We start from the raw sequence: 22977 nt of genomic DNA on the forward strand, positions 1-22977 counted from the left end.
AAAAAGGCACACAAATATCAATGCTGTAATCTGACAAAATATCAATAACTGCATTTCTATAGCACCTTCCATCTAGCCACCACAATGTTCTTAACAACTATATCAGAGGGTGACTGGAAGTTAAAGAGTTAGTAATAACTGACCAGCTACATTCCTACAGCTCTGAGATGCAACATACTGTCAGTTGACCCCTTGAAGACAACCTGCTTCCTACAAACGCCTAGAAGAATGCACTTAGAAGGAATATTGTAGGGAGGGGCAATGTCATTATCAGGCTGGTAGCCTGGAAACCGAGAATGATAAGGAGTTCTGTTGTCAATGCATGGACTTTAAATGGCTAAGGCAATGTTTCCCAATATTTTGATATCTTGATGCACATTTTTTTTCTGAATTAAAATTGGCAGCACACTTAACTCTTACACCCGAAAAGAGGCATGTATGTGTGCATATTTTTTTCAAAACAAATAACATACGCCATTCCCCTGCCACAGGAAATCACACCAGTCCTCAGATGTACTCTTAAAAAATATCATTTTTCTGAATTTCGTGGTACCCCAGCTGAAAATCAGAGAGACATTTCTAAATTAAAAAAAGGTGTGGAGGAAAGGCTTTGAAGCCAAAAGAAAAGAGAATTACTGATCTAACTGGTTCCACCTCCCCTTGCTGTGCCCTGCTCTTTTCACTGTCTGCCCTGCTGCAACCCCCACCAACCCCTGATCTGTACTTCAGGGGACAAGGGCAAACCCCACTGCTAAGGCTGCCCCTGCAGGGTTTTGCACGCCAATAACTACCACCATGGCCCCTCATGCCAGCCATGGGAGCATAAGAGGAACAGAGAGGAAGAACTGAGCTGATAAGTGTTGCTGTGTCTGTGGGTGCTTGGACACATGACACCATTACCATGCACACATGATGAAAATGTCACTGTGTGGCTTACTGGCATCACACTGTACACGTGCAAGAGTTTTGGATGTTTAAAATAAGTTTGTATCGTTGCAAACTAAATTACATCCCGATGTAGTTTAGTTTGCAATGATGCAAATTGCAATGATGCAGTTGTCAGCTTGCTCCCTCCCCTCCTTGGCTGCAGTCTGCAGGGAGAAAAAGAGGGATCTGGCCCCTCAGTGCTTCTGCCTTCATCAGGCTCCTGTGGCTAGCAGGACACCTGGGGCCACCCAGGAACAGCCTGGCTTGCCCCTGGGGCAGTGCAGGAAGGTGGCTGGGTTTGCTGGCGGTTGGAGAAAGTGGTGGGGGGGAGTACACAGGGCACTGGAAGCCTAGGCAGGCTCCTAGGTGGCCAGGTACTGCCCCAGCACAGAAGAGGTCAATCCAACACTTCACCAAGCCCACCCAGGCTTCCAGTACCCTGTGCACCATCCCCAGCACCTTCTCCAGTTGGCAAACCCAGCCGGCCCTCCTGCCACCTCTCCACACTGGCCCAGGGTCAAACTGGGTGTGCTGGCAGCCAGAGAAGGCAGGAGGGATGCTGCACGGGGCACTGAAAGCCCAGGCAGGCTTGGGAAAGCATTGGATCATGTGCTTCTGAGCTGGGGCAGCACTCAGAGAGCTAGAAGACCACTTGGGCACCCCCACACCCCATGCACCATCCCTGCTACTTTGTCCAGCCGCCAGCAAACCCAGCCACCCTCGTGACACCTCCCTGCACTTCCCTAGGGGCAACCAGCCCATTCCTGGGTGGCCCCAGACATCCTGACAGCTGCAGGAACCTGCTGAAGGCAGAAGCAGTGAGAGACCCAATCCTTTCCTACCCCCTCGCATCAAGCCTGCCCTCCTCTCCTATTGCTAAGACTCCTATTTCCACTTACTGAAAGGAACACTATTAGAAGTAAAAACACATTTTCATAGATTTCATAGACATTAGGGCTGGAAGGGACCTTGGAAGATCATCGAGTCCAGCCCTCCACCCAAAAGGCAGGAAGTCAGCTGGGGTCATACGATCCCAGCAAGATAAGCATCCAATTTACTCTTGAAGGTGTTCAATGTAGGTGCTTGAACCACCTCCAATGGCAGGCTGTTCCAGACCTTGGGGGCTTGGACAATAAAGAAATTCTTCCTTATATCCAGCCTGAAACGGTCTTATAATAGTTTATGACCGTTCGACCTCGTCATCCCTTGGGGCACTCTGGTGAACACACGTTCCCCCAGATACTGGTGGTCACCCCAATAAACTTATAGGTGGCCGTCAGATCACCCCTGAGCCTGCGCTTTTCCAGGCTAAAGAGCCCCATGGCTCTCAGCCTGTCATTGTAAGGTCTGTTTTCCTGACTTCTGATCATGTGTGTGGCTCTCCTCTGCACTCTCTCCAGCTTCTCCACATCCTTTTTGAATTGTGGAGCCCAAAACTGAATGCAGTACTCCAGCTGCGGCCTCACCAAGGCTGCAGCAGAACTCCAGCTGCGGCCTCAATCTCTTCTCCCTTGGCCAGGTGATAGGGCACCTGATTGTAGAAGGAAATGAGACTGGTCAAGCAAGACCTACCCGCAACAAACCCATGCTGGCTCTCTCTCAGGATGCTGGCGTCAGCCAGTCCATTAAGGATGGCCTCTTTAATAAACTTTTCTAACTAAACTTTTCTAGATCTTCCCCGGGATACAAGTCAGGCTGATGGGCCTATAGTTAGCCAGATCCACTTTCCTCCCTTTCTCGAAGATAGGCACCACATTGGCCTTCTTCCAGTCTTCAGGCACTTCACCAGAGCGCCAGGAGTTCTCAAAGGTCCGTGCCAGGGGCTGGGCTATGACGCTTGCCAGCTCCTTGAGTACCCTGGGGTGTAGATTGTCAGGGCCAGCTGACTTGAAGGTATCCAGCCTCTCAAGATGTTCCTTCACAAGGTCAGCATTTGTAGAGGGCAGGGGATCTCCCTCACCCAGACCTCCCTGTCCCATAGTGGGCATGGGTGTCCCATGGGACTGATGAAAGACTGATGCAACATACCCATTAATAGGTTGGCTTTTTCCTGGGCGTCAGTTGTCACATCTGGTTAGCAGGAGTCCAATGTTGCCCTTGCTTTTTCCTCCGGCTCCCCACATATCTGAAAAAGGACTTTTTATTGTCCTTCATGCTCGAAACTAGTTGGAGTTCAGCTGCAGCCTTGGCTTTCCTGGTTTGCTCCCTGCAGGACTGGACCAGTGCAGAATAATCCTCCTTGGAGGTGAATCCCATCCTCCATTCTTTGTAGGCCTTTCTTTTTAGCTTCAGGAGGTCTGCTAGGTCCCTGGAGAGCCAAGGGGGCTGCTGTGCCCTCTTGCTGCCTTTCCTCTGAGATGGAATAGACTTAGCTTGTGCATTGAAGATCGCTCCCTTGATGAACAACCACTCTTCTTGAATTCCCCTCTCCCTGGGGTCGTGGTCCCTTAGGGCCTCACTGACGAGCCTCCTGAGCTTGTCAAAGTCGGCTTTCCTGAAGGCAAAGACTTCCATGTTGCTGACTGACTTGCCAGCTTTACAGTGGATGGTGAAGGCAATTAGCTTGTGGTCGCTGTCACCCAGCTTCCCATCGATCACTAGGTCACAGATTAGGTCATCCCCAGTAGCCAGTACCAGGTCGAGCAGCACTTTACCTCTCATTGGCCCATAGACTTCTTGAATCAGGTAGAGGTCTTCCACGCACTACAGGAAGCTTTGCAACTGCTCAGATTTTGCTGAGTGATCCTCCCACGGGATGTCTGGGTAGTTGAAGTCACCCATGACAACCATGGTCCTGGAGCATGTGGCCTCAGCCAGCTCCCGGGCAAACTCCTGGTCAAGCTCTTGACTTTGGGTGGGAGGTCTGTAGTAGACTCCTACCACTGTGTCCCCATTTACCTTTTAAGTTCCTAAAACCTGAAGTACAAATACAGTTCCAGGATGGTCCTTGGCCCAAATGTTTAGTGTATTTTAAAAGAGATTCCAGCCATAGAAATTATACTAAGCACAACCATTTTTACTATGGATAATGCCTGGGAGAAGTGTTATGATATTTTATTTCAAATTCAGATTCAACAGACAACTTTTAACCATGAAAACTTAAAATGAACCCAAGTAAATCTATAGTACAGCATAACAAGAATTTTAAATACTCACCATAACTAGTCACAAGATCATCCTGCAAGACAGCATTATTGTTTCCACACAGTCCATGTGTTTTACCCAAATAGTCTGGAGTCATTTTAATATAGACAGCAGATATACCATCCCAAGCCAGAGTAAATGCATACTGATGTCTAACTAGGATATACCCAGCTAGTTTTTGGATGTGCACATTTCCTATAACTTGGGGTAATTGTACTCTGCAAAACAAGCAGAATTAAAGACAAACAAGCAAAGACACTTCATACAGAAATTACAATTTAGTAATGTAATGATTTTACTACTTTTAGGAATCCTGTGCTCCAAGTTACACTGACATTAGCTTCAATTGAGTTACTTCATATATTACCAGGTTTGTAGGTAACAGCAGAATTTAACTCCTTGTATTCAAAACATGAATGCAGAAAGTTTTAGTTTTTAATGCCACAATGCAATTAAAATGTCATCCTCTTAAAGAACTACTCCATAAACTGACCAGCTACCTTTCTACAGTTCTGAGATGAAGCATCCTGTCAGATGACCCCGTGAAGACAACCTGCTTCCTACAAATGCCTAGAAGAGTGCACTTGGAGGGAATATTATAGGGAGCAGCAGCTACAATGTCATTATCAGTCTGGTAGCCTGAAAACTGAGAATGATAAGGAATTCTATTGTCAATGCAAGGACTTTAAATGGCTAAGGCAGTGTTTTCCAAAATTTGGTATCTTGATGCACACTTTCTTTTCTGAAATAAAACTGGCAGCACACTTAAGTGCTGGAATATTTCTAACTGTAGGAATATTTCTAAAAATACACTGCATATTTTACTTTTAGATGCTAATAAGTGATACTGCTTACGTTTGTCAAAAATGATACAATGAAAATGAATTAAATGAATGTAAATTCATTTTACACAGTGAATGTAAATGTAATTACCCAAGTCCTCTGGAGGTGACCTCACTGCTCAACTTTATTTCTTCATCTCCAGAAAAGAATAAGCTAACAGACCTTTTGCAAGAATATGGAGAACTTTGACATTCAGGGTCATTATGAACCTGCCAAATTATTGGGGGGAAAATAAGCTTTTAGTAACAGTCTCAGTATTTTCCATTGGTGCCCAAATAATATCCCACAACCACAATCAAGAGATGAGAGAAGCAAGAAAATAGTGTAGTCTTCATGGGCATTTATACACATATGGTTTTCATCTCACAATGCGTCTACATGCAAGCTGATGCAAACTGCGCTACACCGCGTGCAGTTGTATAAGTAGCAAAATGCACATCAGCACACAGAAAATCACGGTGGTGCACATTTGAATTACAGCACCTCCAATGTGTTTTAGTTCAAAAGCACACCACCACAATTTTCTCAGTGCTGGTCTACATTTCACCATTTACACAACAGCATGCACCACAGCACCAGGTGCTTTTCAAAGCACCCACTGCTGTGTTGTGTGCATGTGTACAAATGCCCCTAGTCTCGGGTTTCTGCAAGCCTGCTAAGAGAAATGCTACCTTGCATAAAGGGGAACTCCTATGTGGAAGCAAGCTAGAATTAAATCGTCCTATGTAGACCATTCATTTGTACCAGATAGTAATCAATATACTTTTGATAGCACCAATATAGTGTTCAATACACAGAACAATTTTGTTAGGCATAGTGAACCAGAGGATGTTCAGGTTTCAGTCTGATTGCTTATCTGAAATATCCAAATCTTCCTCATTCCCCTTCCTCTGACAAGTTTTGTCTTCCCACTAATTGACTAAAATATTTTTTAGGGAAGGGACTTCCTCCACCTGAGGAAAGGCACTTGGGAGAGCTGGTGGAAAAGCTTTGAAGTACCAACTGTACAATTGGTTCAATAAAAGATATAACAAAATAATCTTGCTTCTTGTATATGTCCTGAACCATCCTGACTATCATATTCCAACCCTAAACTAAATATATATTAAAATAATAAATCTCAAATAAATTAAAAGATTGTATTTCAAATAATTAGGGACCTACTTAATTCATAATTTTGTGCATTTCGCAGAAGCAGTGAAATAAGACAATGCCTGCAAAATCCACAAAAATCAAAAAACAAAACAAAAACAACTTACTATAAATAAAATGCTGGAGCCCCATAGTTTCATAATAAAGCCATGTATTTTTGAAAAAGTAATCCATGTTGGAACCAGTAGTCGTCACAGCCACTGCAGCCCGGCCTCGCAGTCTGCTGGGGGAGAAGCGGGCAGGGAGGAGGGGGAGCTGTCAGTACAAGAAGGCACAGCCAAGATGACAGTCGCCCCCTCTGTCCCTCACCACTCATCAGCTGAGAAGGTTACCTGTTATAAAGCTCCACCCCTCTCTGCCAATCAGTGGCAAGGGGCAAGGCCACGAGACAGACAACCCTCTTAGCCAAATCAGCAGTGCGGGGCAGGGTGGCATGACAGCCAGTCTTTAGGCCATTCAGCAGTGAGGGGTAGGGCCACTGGGCCCCCTTGTCCAGTCAGAGGCATAGGGGGGCTCCGCCACAATAAGACTGCAAAAATGGTGGCCTATGCTGAGATTGGCCTGTGAAATCACCCGTCTCCTACCTTGATTTCAGTAGGTCCCTAGAAATAATACATTCAGTGGAACCATTTTTAATAAATAGCAAATGATGGCTCAGCTTCTTGAGAGAGTTTCAATAATAGCTTGGGGTTGTGAAAAATGTGTTTTTATCCAACATGAATTATTTTTTCAAAAATACATGGCTTTATTATGAAACTAGGGTGCTTGGAAACTCCAATGAGAGGCAGGAACCCTGAATATACATAGAATGTAAAATGTTCACACATCTGGTATCACTTGATCTGATTTCAAGAGCAACCTTCCACTGCATTTAGGAACTGTAGGTGCTAAACAAATCACAGACCTGGCCCATGCCTTTTAATGCAATTTGCTACCCAAGCAGTTTTCCATATATCATTTCACCATTGTAAACTCATCAGTTATGAGTATGTCCAATCACTGCATGAAGTGAACTTAAAAATGCAGTCACCAACCTGTATTGAAAAACTCTGTTCATCTAATTCATTCTGTCTCACAAGTACATATGTGGACTTTCCAGAGAAATAATAGTAGAGTCCATCAAAGGTTTCAAAATGGTATTGACCCCATGTTCGACATATGTGATCTCTTTCAGCACCTGTGTTATACACTAAACAGACCAAAAAAAGATAATATGAAAACAACTAATGTTTTTGGACTGAAAAACTAAATGCCAAGGCACATGATGCATTTGTCTTTAGGATTACAGTCCTGCAGAATTGAGGAAGTAGGACACTTCCAACGCTTACAACATATCTCAAACTGACTCATGGGAAGAAGAATAGCAAGATATAACATAGACATGTAACTCTCGGTATCTTACAGACCACATCTGGACAATGGTGCCTTGTACCAGGTTTTTTCTACATACCTGCTTGGCATCTTGATCCAGTTGCATTAAATCGACTACAGTCACAGAGCTCTCTATGTACACACTCACCTCCATTGAAACATGTAAATGAATCTAAAGTGAAAAAACGACATATTAAAAAATTAATTCTGAGTTCTGAAGATGGTATGAGCTCACATCTTTCAACCTAAAAAGTATCTTGCTGTTACAGGAATAACTTAATTGCCAGAATACAGCCCTCGGTGAAGAACAGTAGCCAAATGAACAACAAACTACATTACAATAAGGGGAGACGAAATTTGCTAAGGAAAATCTCCATTCTGATAAAAGAGTACATGGCCCTCTCTACATATGCAAGTAAAAGTGAGACTGGATTTAATACATGATCCACACAATGCATGATTTCACACACCTCCAAGCCTTGGGTGCTAGCAAATTATCAAACTCCTTACACTGAGCATGCTCAGACTTACCATGTAGGCCCATTAGATCACAGCAGGTGAAGACTTCACTCCTTTCTCAAAAGTTCTTAGTCTGGGGCAACTACAAATGCTCAAAACTAGAACTGTGGACTCGAAATGGACCAAAACTTTCACTCCTAACATGGGAATCAGTGGCAATCCCCAGGGCTTGGGATTTTCATGCTGGGCAAGGTGCACCCTGCAGCTGGAAGCCCTATCAGCTGATAATACAATGTGTTGTAAACAGAAATATCTTGCATTCAAGCACAATGAATCTACAAACCAAAAAAAAACAGAAAACAGGAAAAAAAAGAAGCAATCAATTTGTAAGGATGGTTTTATTTACTAAGAATAGATCACTACCAAAATATTTGGGGGCAATTTTACATGTATTATACATTATGCACAGGCAAAAATACCAAATTAATTTGTAAAAAAAGTATCAAATTAATTTGTATGAGTGGTTGCTTGAAAATGAGGAGGTCCAGATTTCACTGTAAATATGCACCATATTCTTCTACACCATAGGTGGGCATGGACGCGGCCTGCCAAACTATTCTATCTAGCCCACGGGGCCCCTAAAAAATTTAGAAAATGAATATTTATCTGCCCCTGGCTGCCATCATGTGGCCCTTGATGGCTTGCCAAAACTCAGTAAGCAGCCTTCCACCCAAAATAACTGCCTGCCCCTGCTCTATAGAGACTGTTCATGCATGAAATGTTAAATCACAAACAACAATGTACATGCTAGAATCATGCTTTTTCTGGACAATTTTCAGGATTTTGAAAAAATCTATTAATTAAAGTTGGAACTTTTATAACTTTTCCAGGTATTAATGAAAGGACCCAATCCTGAAAATCTGCATGTACTAGTAATACCACTGGTTTCAGTATGACTGGTCTTCCAAGTGAAACTATCCAGAATTAGAGTCCGTGTTTCATGATGCCATAGATTATGGTTCAAGCATTAAGATTTATTTCAACTATTTGCATTCACTGCAGTTTACAGAAAAATACAAGAATATAAAGAACACCATAAGCAGATTCTAGATTATTTTACTAGAAAGCCTGAATATTTTTTTTATGCAGTCTAATTTTACTATCACAGATCAAAGTGTTGTAACAAGTAAAGACATTCAAAGGATGCATTCTTACTGTCTTGTGGTGACTATCATTAGCTTGGGAGTAAGGTACTGACTGCAGCAAAAGCAACATATAGATTTCATTTCAAAGGCTACTTTTTCTTTCTGATTTCCCATAAAGAAGTTAATATTATTGATGCTATTCATTCCCAGTCATATTCCAACAGTTGCTATAGCAGATGTCCAGTTTATGATAGCCCGCAAGAGTTTTAATACATTATTATAGCAGCAGAAAGAGAGCCATATATTTCTTCCTCCTGACTTTAAATTCCACTAAAATATTCTGAAATAAACTTGCAAATTGAAGAGTATTCTCGGAGTGTGCTGCAGCCAAAAAAAACAATGTTAGCTTTTTTTATTCAATAGAAACCAAATATTTTCAATCTTAGCAAAAAGATGCTATAAATAGTTTTCAGCTTCATTTTAAGCCTCCAGTTTGGCTTCAGTGAGATTTTCAAATGGGCTTCAAAACGGCAGACGGAAATTTTACATCCATTTGTACATGGATGCATCCATTTGTACATGGATGCATCCATTTGTACATGGATGCATCCATTTGTACATGGATGCATCCATTTGTACATGCAAAGTGCCTTTAAACATAAAGGCAAGGAAACTAATATGGCCCCTGACAAACAAAACTGGACAGCTGATAACCAACATTCAGGACAAAACCAAACTCCTACACAAATACTGTGCATCGGCATTCCACCAATCCGAGGATGTTACCCTGCTTAACAGGATACAGGATGAACAAGGTGGGGGTGATCACCCTTCCATAGTTGGCAAAGATCTTGTGGGGGTACCCCTAGAGAGGGTATCTACAAGTCAACAAGACTGGATGAACTACACCCAAGAACGTTAAAGGACTGGCCAAAATCACCACATGACCTATGGAAAAGTTATTTGAAGGCTCATGGCACTTGGGAGAGGTCCCAGAAGATTGGAAGAGGGCTACTGTGGTGCCCATCTTCAAGAAAGGGAGAAAAGAGGACCCAGGGAATTACAAGCCAATCAGCTTGATCTTGATCCCTGGTAAAATGCTGGAAAAAATTATCAAAGAATCCATTATTGTGATGAAAGGGGCCCTGAGACACCCCACCAGCACCCCCATGTTGTGGCACCCTGCCCACAACAAGCAAAACAACTTACCAGCGGGGCAGGAATTGGTGGAGCTGCAGCGCCATGTGGTGCTGCTGCCACCGTTTAAAAGCTCCCTGTCAATCAACCTGGGTGCTGCCAGGCTTATGACGCCAGCCTCCCACACTGCTGCGAGGAATTTAAAAGTCACTCCTAGTGCCAGCAAGGAGGGAGAAACTGCCTCAGGGCCAGCTGAGGCAAGGTCAGATGCAGCTTTGGGGCACCAAGGCAGCACAGTGCCAGAACCGCAAGGGCTCAATTAGCACAAAGTCAAGAGGACTCGGTTGTGTGGAGGCTGGAAAGCTAAGCCTCAATATTTTGCTAGACAGAACTCCCATAGGGAGTAGAGAGAGTTTCTCAAAGCCTGCAGGGGCATTTTGCCCAGGAAAGGGAACCACTCCAATGTGGAAGCTTTTCTTTGTTTGTTTTTCATTTTACTTTGCCACATTACTTAAAGGGCTGTTAGGGTCAGGACCCACCTAAAGCCCTTATCTAGGGCTCAACTTAGGTATTAACCCTCTATATGCAAGAACTAAGGAGGCAGTCCTAAGGAAGCCAAGACAAGCTGACAGGATTGACACATACCATACCTGAATCAGGATAGAGGCCTGCATCATATTTGACTGTCTCGACACCAACAGTTGGTGTGTGGCTGGGGTGTAGGGGAGGTGGAGCCCCAGAGCCAACCACTTCCAGAACCATGAGTACCTCAACTGGGGCCTCTTTATTCATAACACTGAACCCCTCCTGTTAATTTCATTACCATCAAAATTGTGGCAGGTGAGTCAAGGGGAGATCCAACTACACAGGCACTCGAGAAAAACAACATGACCTATAAGCAAAAGTGTTACAATTATTGATAGGCTAACAGAAGGCAGTATTCTAAAGGATAACCAACATGGCTTCATTGCAGGCAGGTCATGCCTAACCAACCTCATTTCCTTCCACGATCAAGTAACTCACCACTTGGATAGGGGAAATGAAGTTGATGTCATATACTTGGACTTCAGAAAGGCCTTCGACCTGGTTTCCCATGATGTCATCATGGTAAAATTGGGAAAATGCAGCCTCCGCTACTTTACGGTCTGGTGGCTAGGTAACTGGCTCCAAGGTAGGACCCAGAGTGTATTAATAGACAGAACTGAGTCAACATGTTGGAAGGTAACCAGTGGTGTCCCTCAGGGTTCAGTACTCAGATGAGTGCTTTTCAACATGTTATCAATGATTTAGATTCAGATATTAAAAGCAAACTGGCAAAGTTCATGGACAACACCAAATTATAGGAAAGCCTGGTCACACTCGAGGACAGGCTGGTAATATAGGCTGACCTGGACAGGCTTGTGAGGTGAGCGGATCTTAACCTAATAACATTTACTACAGAGAAATGTAACATGCTCCATCTGGGGAAAAATAATCCGCAGCACACTGACAGGTTACACAGTGCTATGTTTGCCCGCACCTCAACTGAAAGAGACCCAAGTGTCATGATAGACCATGGAATGAACATGAGCAACCAACGCAATGCCGTAGCTGGCAGAGCAAATCAAACACTGGCATACATCTACCAATGCATCTTGAGCAAGACTAAGGATGTCATCTTCCCGCTCTACCTCCAGTTCTGGGTGCCGCACTTCGGGAAGGATGTGGAGAAACTCAATGGAATCCAGAGGCTGGGCCATGCACATGATTAAAGGCCTAGAGACCAGGTAACATGAGAGGCTAAAAGATTTGGGACTGTTCAGCCTGGAGAAAAGACAACTCGGAGGGGATTTGGTGGCAGCCTATAAATACATTAGGGGTGTACATCAGGGCCTGAGGGAGCATCTGTTCACCAAGACAACCCAGGGGAAGATGAGAAACAATGGGCACAAACTGACTGAAGAGCGCTTCAGATTGGACACAAGGAAAAACTTATTTACAGGTCTAATGCTGAGGGTCTGGAACAGACTCCCCCCAGAGGTGGTAGTGACCCACCCTAGCAATCTTCAAAAAGAGTCTTGATGCTCACCTTGCTGGGGTCATCTGACCCCAGCAGTCTTTCCTGCCCATGTGCAGGTAGGGCTAGACCTGATGATCTTGTAAGGTCCCTTCCAGCCCCTAACATCTATGAATCTATATACTCTACAATGTAGATTGCATATGTAGAACTTTCAAGTAACAAGCCCTTATGGGTTAAAGGTATGGGAATACTTTCTTTAAATATTACTATTCATTCCTTCAAGGTGTGGGGTTTTGTGATGGGTGTACGATTTACATCATAAAACGGTCGCATCAAATTTTCTAATACCCTCACATTTTATCTAAAGGGAAAAAGACCTGTTTTTTTTTTAGAACAGGAAGATTGAACATTCACATAGGGGACATTTTAGCATATTGGCCTACCCATATTATAAAGCATATGTTTTCTCAAATAAGAAAAGAAAATGACAACGTCCAAGGGATTAATAGTGGATCTTATAAAAAAAAGTGTGACTGAATAATTTTCTAACTTTCTGTAGGAAAACGCTGTTTGGTTTAAACTGAAATGTTCTCAGTGTTGACGACATTTTCAATAGCAAAATTTGAGAATATTTTATTTTGCCACAAAAGACTATTTTGCCTGTTATACTATTTTATATTTAATTGCTACTTGTAAATCATATAATCTAGTATGAATTAATATAAATAACACCTATAAATAGGGTGACCATATCTCCTGGTTTGGTGAGAACAGTCCCAAATTTTGTTGGCCATCAGTTGGTAAGAACTGAAGCAAAAGCTGTGGTGCACCAAGGCTTGGGAAACACCTTCCCTCCAGCCCAACGCAGCTTCTCCTGAGCAGCAGCTGGAGGCAGGGGAGAAGCTGGGGTGAGCATTGCTCCTCCTGCCTGGAGCAAGGATCAGGGTGGAAGGGGTGAGGCCAGGGCTTGATCACCTGTGTAGAGCAAGCCAGAATGGCCACCCACCACAAGCAGCTTCGTGCCCTGCCAAGGCCTGGACTGTGCATTGCAGATATGGGCAACTGCCAGTAACTTGGGGGTGGGGGAGGGAAGAGTGCTGTGTGGCTGTGCAGCACAGGCTGGTGCCACGCAAGGGCCACTCCTAGCCAGGTCCAGCCTGCATCGAGGATGTAGCTCAGCGACAAACCCACCTACACTGTCCCACCCTGCTACAAGGGCTCCTGGGAGCCACAGGCTCAGAAGTGTGTGTTCATATGCGCGCGAGTCCGTCTGTCCTTCCTGCCTTTCCCAGGTGTGAACAACTCTTACCAGCCCCTGCCAGGGCTCAGCCAGTGCACAGCAATGCCAGAACTGCCCTCAGAGCAACTAGCTGGGGCCCCCCAGCCCATAGCACCCTGGCCCCTCCCATCCCTATGTAGCACATCCCATGTCAGCCCTGGGCCTGTCAGTCCCCTCACTCTTAAGGCAGCTGCTGAAGCAAGTGGCCCCAACATACAACACCCTCCCTTCGCTTCCCAGGAAGCCCATATATACCCTGAGCCACAGTTCTGCACAGGGCTGGGCTGAATCCTGGACAGGTCCCTTAAAGCAATCAAATCACAGTGGAATGTATAACTCTTTTTCCCCTACCACCCCTTGATCCCCAGACTGGCCTTCAAGCTGCAGCTGTATCAGTGGCACCTGCTTCTGTGAGTGAGGCTGCAAGCACAGCCTGGGACTGGTGTCCCCCATGGGGCTACACCAGGCTCAGGCCCTCTGGCAGGCTCCCACCTGACTGCCCGCTGTATGCCCCTCAGCCTTGCTCTGCTGCTCTCTGCCCATTTGAGTGCCCCTAGGATGCTGACCGCTCTGGGATGGGTATCCTGCTGTCTGTCCCATACCACCTGCAGGGGAGAAGCTGAACCCCAGATAGCTGCATCACACGCTGCTTTCTGGGTGCAACCTGGGCATATACACACACTCCCTGCAATGCATGGCTTGCAGAGGGCTCCCAGATCTCTGTCTCTCCTCCTCTCCTTGGGGGGGGGGGGGGGAGGGTTGTACATGCATGCATTTAAACAAAAATAGTTTTATTTTTTAAATAAAATATTTTGAATTATTTCATTTTAGAAAATTGCAAGATTTTGACATGTAATTCCTAATCCCAAATGTGGACCAAACCATATCTTAAATTCTTAAAAGTTATCCTGGGGCAGGAGTTCAGTTTCCCACCCAGCCCTAAAGACAAGTGAAGGGGACTGACATGGCATTTTTGCATATGCACACAGCACTGTCAATGGTAAGTTTATCAGAGAAACATACTTAAAATGGATCTGTGTGTTTGTTTCTCATTTCTGAATAGCTGTATTTACTCTCTGACAGATTTAATTTCCTGGTCTCGCTCTTCTTTGGAACACACCTGCCCTTGTCACCAACCCCCACACAATATACCAGAGTTCAGCCAGACTGGCCTTCTCTGTTAAAAGGACACAGACACTGGGATGCAGTGGGCGAGACCTGGGTGGTAATGGGAAGGCTGTGTAGGAAGAAGCAAATCCCTAGACTATACATAATATTTTGCTCCAGCGTAGGTTATTTGGTCTTCCATTCTACCAAGGAACGTATGTAATAGCCATTCAGAAAAAGTCAACAGCCTGCCTTCATTTATAACCTCCCTTAAGGCTGTATGCAAATGGATGTCAGAATTCTCTTACATCTGCCAGTAACTCACTATGTGAGCATGGGCAAGTAACTTCATAATATGTCTCAGCTTCCCTATTTGTAAAGTGAAGTTGATACCTAGTTCACCAGAAACTTGTGAGGGCTAATTAATTCATGCTTATAAAATATTTTGAGATCCCATATAAAAGGAAGTCTCATTAGTTTTATCTGAAGCAATATTATCATTACATATGCACATAAACCCAATCTAAGATCATGAGTCCACTGAGCTACACGTTTTAGTAGGAAATAGTCCGGGGCGGGCAACTATTTCAGCTAGAGGGCCGTGTAATGAGTTTTGGTGTATGTAGCAGTGTACAGAGCTCCTCCCAGAGGCATGCAGGTGTGTAGGGAGGTGGAAGGGGGGGGTGTAGTGTTTGTGGGGTGTATGATTGTGCATGGCAGGGAGGGTATGGTTGGGGGATTTGTGGGGGATGATTTGAGAGTATGGTGGGATGTGCATGGGAGCCCCCTGCATGCACCCCCCTGAGCTAGTCAGCGCCCACCCCCACCCTGCAACAGCCCAGAGCCCACACACCCTGCAGTGCCTCCAGACCACCACCAGCACATAGCTCCAGCATGTCATGGACTTTCTCTGCACTATCCAGCCATAGTGCGTCCTGTTGCCCCCTGGGAATGCAGCTGGGCTGGGGCGGCTCTCTGGCTGGACTGCCTTCCTAGGTAGTCCAGGAAGTGACAGCTCCTTCCAGCTGCCACCACCACTGCCCCAGGCCTGCAGTAACAGCGGGGACCAGTGCGTGCAGCCCCTACCCGGCATACCTCACATTTACTCTGGACTCGTATGTCCAGGCTGAGAAGCAGGAGTGGCAGCACTAGGCAAAACTGTTGTTCAGCATGTGGGGAAAAGCAGCCACTCTCCCTCACCACCGCTGAGCAGTTCTTGTTGCAGCTTCCCAGAGCCCACGCTGCACCAGACTGCCCTGCATCTCTGTCACGGCTGCCTCTGGGGTACCCTGCGGCTGCTTTGCACTGCCACTACTGCCCTGCAAGGCAGTCCAAAGGTGGTGGTAACATGTATGGGGCAGCCCAATGCAGCGTGGGCTCCAGGAGGCTGCAGCAAGAAGCGTCTGGTGTCAGCAAGGGTGAGGGGCCCCTTTTCCCCCCCAACGCCAAGCAATAGTTTCTGCCCAGCGCTGCTGCTCAGCCTGGATGGACAAGTCTGGAGCAGGCATGAAGTGCACTGGACTGAGGCTACATGCACTGGTCCGCACCAGTACCATGGGGCTGGGTCAGCAGCGGCAGCAGCAGCCGGAAGGAGCCATCACTGCCCAAGGTGCCTAGAAAGGCAGTGCAGCCATGAAACTGCCCCAGCCCTGCTGTGTGCCCAGCAGGCAGCAGGATGGGCCATGGTCAGGCAGCGCCTGGGCCAGGCAGGACCACAGAACACACCATGGACCAGACAAAGCCCCTCTGCAGGCTGGATCCAGCCCACAGGCCATATTTTGCCCACCCCCAAAACAGTCCCTATCAGGCAAATGTTATAATTTAAATAAAAGACAGAGAAGCCAGAAAATGGGTAGCAAGAAAAAAAAAAGCAGTATCTTCACTTATTATAGGGAACTAAGGGTGTTGTTTAACATTACCTTTAGACCATACTAAATTCTATGGAATGTTATGTGACATAAAATTTAGCATATGCTCTGAGCAGATAGATGGTATGGTGTACTATCATCTCTAACCTTCACAACTCTGACTTGCTGCTGGAAAGCAGGGTGTAGCTAGGAGCCAAGTTGCCTGGGTTCTTTCCCCGTTCTGGGCGGGCAGGGATGGAAGAGGGCTGTGCTTCAAGAAGCGCTTGAGCTGAACCCAGACAGAAGCAACAGCAGTCTTCTGGAGACAGAATTCTGTGTCTTGCACCTAGCTCCCGCACCCAGGCAAGTCATACCCTGCCAACCCCACTCCCCTCCAGCTGGATGGTAGTACAGGGTTGTTCTCCTCCCTTCCCAATCCCTCTGGCGCAGCAAGTGGTGTGGGGCTGTCCTCCAACCCGATCCCAGCCCTCTTCATGTATCTGCTCCAGCACACAGAGGGGCTGGGGCAGCTCCATGGATGGACTGGCTTTCTAGGCAGCTTGGGCAGCAATGGCTCCTTCCAGCTGCCACCGCAACCCCAGCCCCATGCTACTGGTGGGGACCAGCACACGTAGCCCTGACTCGGCGCGCTCTGTGCCTGCTCCAGACTCGCCTGTCCAGGCTGAGCAGCAGCAGCACCAGGCAGAAGCTATTGCTCACCATGGAGGGAAAAGGGGCTCCTGCCCCTTGCCGATGCTGTACCTTTCCCCCAGAGCCAGGCAAGAGTCATGGGAAAAGTTAAACTAACCATGACTGCTCACAGTTACTTGAAATTTTCCCATGCCACCTACCCATATTTTCCAACAACTTGACAGGTCTTGTGGCTTCCCTCTGCACCCCCAACCCCATTCCATCCTGGGGTGGAGGAAGGGAGGCAGGAGAGTGGGCTGTGTGGCTGCAGAGAAACTGAAAGCATGGTGCTGTGGGGAGCAGGGTTGCTTCTGCAGTGCAAACTTCCTTCTTGGAGGCTCCACATTTCAGCTTCAAGGCTTTCTGCAGCACAGCCCTCTCTGTAGAGGAGCCGCAGCTCCGCAGCAGTAGAGGAAACTGAAGCATGGAGCTGTCAGGAGGGGACTCAGATTGGCAGAATCATGAAGCATTCTTCCTATCTTTCAGCATCTCCATGCTCTGGCTTCCCCTACCAGTGCAGAGCTGCAGCTGCCGGGAGGGGGTTTAGCTTTGCAGAAGCAGAGAGCAGCCAGCTCCATGCTCCTGCTGCACTAAACCCCATCCTAGCAGCTGTGGTTCTGTAATGATAAGAGAAGCCAGAGCATGACTCTGCTGGCAGGGGAGCCAGGGTGGTAGGAGAACATTGCAACTGCCCTCCTGCCTCTCCCTTACAACATGGTGGAAGCCTGAGAGCATACCACAACCCCTCTCCCAGCACCGGCAGGGACCTGCCTGCCTCCAGGTAGTACCATCCCCTGGGTAGTAGAGTTCGGAAGAGCACGTAGATCATTGGGGTGGGGGAAGAGGGGGACCGAAAGTGGTTCATCCTACCATGCTAGGGGACCCAAATTGTTCACGCTATATCCAAGGGAGCAGCCTAATCTTACTGGAACACAACCTGGGTATCATGACCCAAAGATATTCCTTGCCCAAAGTGGCATAACTTGGAGATGCTCAGAGGGCACTCAGCACCAATTTTTCCACTTTAATCCATGGACACTCACATTTCAAATAATTTAAGTATGGCCTAAGGATAAGATGTAATAACTTCCTAATAGGCAAGAGATCAAGTAACGTGCTCCCCATCGCATGGAATGCAGGGGCAGACTCAGGAGTTGAACCCCCATCTCCTTAATTATAAGATCATTTTTTCTCTTTTTGTCAAGTTTCTGCTCCCTTCCCCACAACGTTTTAGATGCCAAATAACTAAAACACAATTATGATATTTTGAAAATATAGCAGTTGAAATCTCTTCTAAGAGATTCATCTGAAGTTCCAGCTGCTACTGTTACACATAACTTTAAATATTTACAAGCATATTTCTCTTGTAGTTCAGTGACTCAGTATTATGAAATAATCATAAAGATATAAGCTAACCTGAAAAATAAAAATAAGAATCCCCAGCACCAGAATCCCAGAAAAAAATTAGCTTTCACTGCTAATACATTCTGCAAGAGGCCACATACATACAGAAATATAACAGCTTCACAGAAATGTATTGGACTTCTCCTGTGCTGCTATGGCAATGTGGGGCAACAATGCCTTGTGACTTTTTCTTCACTGATACCAAGGTTTATAAAATATTAGGGGTCCACAGATAAAGATTTTTTGGGCTGATACCAATTATTAATGAACCATATTGACCAGCACGCTCTGGACAGGGGTGCGCAAGCAGGGGATTGCGGCTCTGCCCCAGCTCCTTGCAGCAGCGACAGCCTGGTCTGGAGCAGGGGCAGAGCTGTGATCCCCTGCTTGCATGCCCCTGCCTAGAGGCTGCAGGCAGAGACAATCCTAGCAAGGTGCAGGACCCAGGCCAAATCAGCCTGTGATGGACCCAGATGCGAAGAAGCTGGCCGGGGGGGGGGGGGGGGGGGGGGGGGGGGGGGGGGATGAGTGGAGAAGTGGCACAGAGTCACCAGCACTAGGCAGGCCCTGCAGGAGGGGCTGCAGCTGCTCCGCCCAGCTCCATGGGGCCCAGGGCAGTTGTCCCGATTCACCCCCTCCAGGCTACAGATCTCAGCTCTGCCTCGGCTCTGGAGCAAGCTGCCCCCATTACAAGTTCCCAGCGGCTCTGGAGCAACCCCCTGCCCTGCTTCACATCCTGCCAGCGCAGCTACAGCTGATCTCCATGACAACCCCACTTTGTGCTTTCCCCTGCAGCTGTGGCTGGGGTCTCCATGGATACCAGCCCCAGCCATGCAAAGGGGCAGCTGGGAAATGGGATCCATTGCCAACCGGGTCCGGCCCAATGGCTGGACTTTGCCCATCCCTGATCTAAGTGAAGCTATCCACATGTTGTAATATGGACAACTTCCATGCTTCTGGGCTTTACTGGTTGCACATGGGGCTAGAAGGAGAAGCCCCCTCCTCTCTGATACTACATGTGTAGGCTTAGCAGGATTCCATTTTTATTGGTAAATGTCGATTTCACCTCACAATCACAGACCAATGAAAAATATCCACTGTCAATAATGAAAAAGAGAGGGGAAGAATAGGAGAGAGTCACAGCCGGGAGCAGAGAGGGTGTCTTTAAGGAGAAAAACAGTGGGCAACCTAATGACTCGGCTATTAAGCAGTTAGCTGCTCATTCACAGATGCTAGGAAGTGGGCTAAAGCAAGATAACTGACTACTTAAACCCCTACCCCGGGGCAGGCAAAATATAGCCCTGCAGGCAGGATCCAGCCCACCAGCCCATTCTATCCAACCCATGGGGCACCTACAAAGTTTAGTAAATAATATTCATCTGCTCCGGGCTCCCTGTCAAACATGACAGGAGCCTGGGGCAGTAGATCCCAGGGGAAGCTGGCAAGAGTCAAGAGAAAAAAAGTCAGCCCAGTCCAGTCCCACCCGCAACCCCCTCCCACCGCACACGGAAGTGTCTGCCTGTGACAGCTTTCCCTGCACACAGCTGCTCTAGCACCACATGGACCCGGCTGCATTGCTGGACTGTGGGAGCAGGGGCACGCCAGTACCCTGGGGCCAGGAGGGTGTGTATGTGTGTTCATAGGGTGAGTCCAAGCATACACATACGCACACCCCCCCCCACGCTGCCATACATGCACACACCCATACCCCCTTACACAGCCCAGCCACCCTCCCCCCCATGCACATCCACCCCAAAACACCATATCCACCCACACCTTACATATGCACACACAGAGTACCCATTTTGGTGCGCATCACCCCCACAATGCACCGCACAAAGCAGCTGGCTGCAGGCTTCCACCACACAAGTTGCGTAAGAGTGAGTTTACCTTGAATATAAGGAAATTTTGGTATAAAAAGGGTCATCGCATAAAAGTGAATTCAAACACACAGAACCCACATAAAGTGAGGGAAACCTGTATTAGAGCATTTTAAACACTTGTATAAGTAAACCTAATCCCTAGACTTTGCTGGAGTTGCAGCAGTTTAGATCTTTCCTGAACTCTTCCCTGTCACAAGTACAATACTGTAAAAACACTAAAATGACTTCAACTTCTAAGGCAGTCAGTTGTAGGTACTGAGCATCACCTAAGTGCTCAACATTCTGCAATATCAGGCCAAAGAGAAAAAAGCAAGTCATATGCATGCGTGCCTGTGTACACACAGAATAATTAGTAAGTTTGAAGAGTAGAATTAATTGGCATGACTGAGACAAGGTTACTCGAGTAATCGGGGGGGGCAGCATTCCAATACTAATACAGAAATGGATCATCTCAGATGAGCCCTGATGAAATCCTCACACCACCTTACTATATACACACATGCATCCCCCTCCTATCCCCAATAATCTGGAATTACAGCTCCACGTAGACTTAATCAAAAATAGATCATTATAAACATCCCCCACACACACACGCCATCCCACTTGTAAAGAAGTCCTCAAAATACTTTACTGTTCTGTAGGACTTCCACTACAAGAAACATACAATCCATTAAGCCTCACAATGTCCTTAGGAGGTGAAGAAACACAGAGATCAACAGGCGTGTAAGCTTGTCTACATCGCAAAATATTCCACAAATACTACTGCCACCAAAGACCTGGCAGGCCCCCTAGTGGAGACAGGACATACAGCATGCAAAAGGGGTCTTGACAGCAGGAACACCCTTCCCTCAAAGGCAGAAGCCAAGCTTGGAGAAACTAGAGGCGACACACAGGGGGAGCACAGGGGGCATTTGCCCCCCCGAGATGGGCCGCCGCTGAAGCCACCAGTGGCTGCAGGAGGTCCCCACTCACTGCCTGCTGCCCGCCACTTGCCACCCCCCCCCCCACTGCTGGTGGTGACAGTGGTGCAGGCTGTCCCCGCCTGCCATCATGGTGCCCCATCCTATTGCAGAATGGCATCAGTCATTCATGGGAGAAACCTTCTGCTGACAGAGCCCTGTTCAGACCAAAGTTTGCAGGCATGGTCACTTTTGGGAGGGTTGTAATCTTTTCATAGCCATCTACCACACAGACCGCAGAGCTCTGTAGTGTAGACCACACCTAAGACTCTGGGAAGGGAAAGAGTTTGTCCAAGGTCACCAGGCAGCAATAGCCATCTAGCGCCAAGGTAACATCATGACCTGTTTCTCTGGGTAGAGGAAGCAGCAAGTGCTGGGTTGAAACAATGCTTGAGCAGCATAAGACAGGGCAGGTCTTGCTGCTGTGCGTTCTGCCCTGCCACTAGAATGACAGCAGGGATTACCCAGGGCTCCTGGAGGGAGAGTCAAGGACACAGTGCTGGGGTGACAGGAGGTAAAACAAGCTCTACTTCTCACCCCTCAAATGATGGTTCTGCACATTTCTGATCATCAGCCATCTCACCTCACAGCCCTGATGCAGAGGCAGCACCTGACCCCCACACCACTTGCATACCTAGGGGTGAGTGAGAGAAGCACCTGCCCCAGGCACCAAGTGAGGACAGCGACCAGAATTGCCCCCCCATCCCCACAGAGTACTCACCCTGGCAGCATATACATGCTGGAAGCTCCAAAAAACAGTCCCTGGCTGCTACTGCTGCTGCCACTTTACGAGCAAGAGCTGGGCAGGCAGTGCATGGTGGTGGTAGCAGCAGCAGCTCAGTCAGGGACTGGTGTTTCTGGCATGCATAAGACTGCTGTGCCCATCCCCAACTCCACTCATCTCAGAACTCATGTGCTCTTCCCCACACCCCCTCTCAGAATCAGTGTTGTCCCACCCCCACCTTCCCAAAACCCATATGCCCCTTGCCTCCCCGGGATCTCCCTAGGCACCAACTCTGCTTGTTATGCCACGCCCCACTACCACCCCCTCCCAAAAGGGTACCTGGATCTAACAAGCACTAGCCTTCATCCAAGAACCCAAGTGCCCAAATCCAGGTAACCCAAATGCTAGCCATAGATGTGGCTAGCCCCATCAGGTAAGAGGAGCTGGGTAAGGCAGGACCCACTCCTAATAAAAGGGCCAGCTTCAGGATAAGAGGGCAGGATGGTCAGGGAAAAGGTTTAGAAACAGCAGCAGGCAGGCAGGGAGCAGGCACACTGCTGCATCCTGAGAAGACAGCTTTGTGAAAGGTAGTAGGACGCAAGCCTAGCCCCAGAAGAAGCAAGGCTAGCAGCTGGTCAGACCATACAGCCTCCTTTATTGTCAAGGCAGGGGCTACGGAGAAGAAGCAGTGCCTCTCAGCAGTGGGATGGCCTGGACTGATCCTGATCCAGCACAAGCTAAATAAGCTGTGCAAAACTGAGGCAGCTGGAGACCACAGGAAAAGCAGGATGGAGAAAGGGGCTCATGACAGGCTGTTGCAGGAAACAGCCAGGCTGCAGGTCAGGCTCCAGGGCCAGAAAAAAGCTGAGGCACTGACCTGAGCAGAAGCAAGAAGCATCTGGGAGGG

The 22977-nt window shown here is 47.2% G+C and overlaps 1 protein-coding gene across 1 annotated transcript in view; it reads right to left on the reverse strand.

Moving 5' to 3' along the window:
* The window catches only part of OTOG (otogelin), a 206966-nt gene that overhangs the window by 163289 nt on the left and 20700 nt on the right, over window positions 1–22977 (reverse strand). Inside the window, exons 5-8 of the mRNA XM_090032569.1 lie at window positions 7517–7609; window positions 7101–7255; window positions 5005–5123; window positions 4084–4289 (exon numbers count right to left, since the gene is read on the reverse strand). Of these exons, the coding sequence (XP_089888695.1) occupies window positions 4084–4289; window positions 5005–5123; window positions 7101–7255; window positions 7517–7609 (573 nt within the window). The remainder of the gene's footprint in view (window positions 1–4083; window positions 4290–5004; window positions 5124–7100; window positions 7256–7516; window positions 7610–22977) is intronic.

The sequence above is a fragment of the Crocodylus siamensis genome, chromosome 2 (assembly GCF_052110815.1).
Source record: "Crocodylus siamensis isolate JL-2025a chromosome 2, ASM5211081v1, whole genome shotgun sequence".
Lineage (NCBI taxonomy): Eukaryota > Metazoa > Chordata > Crocodylia > Crocodylidae > Crocodylus > Crocodylus siamensis.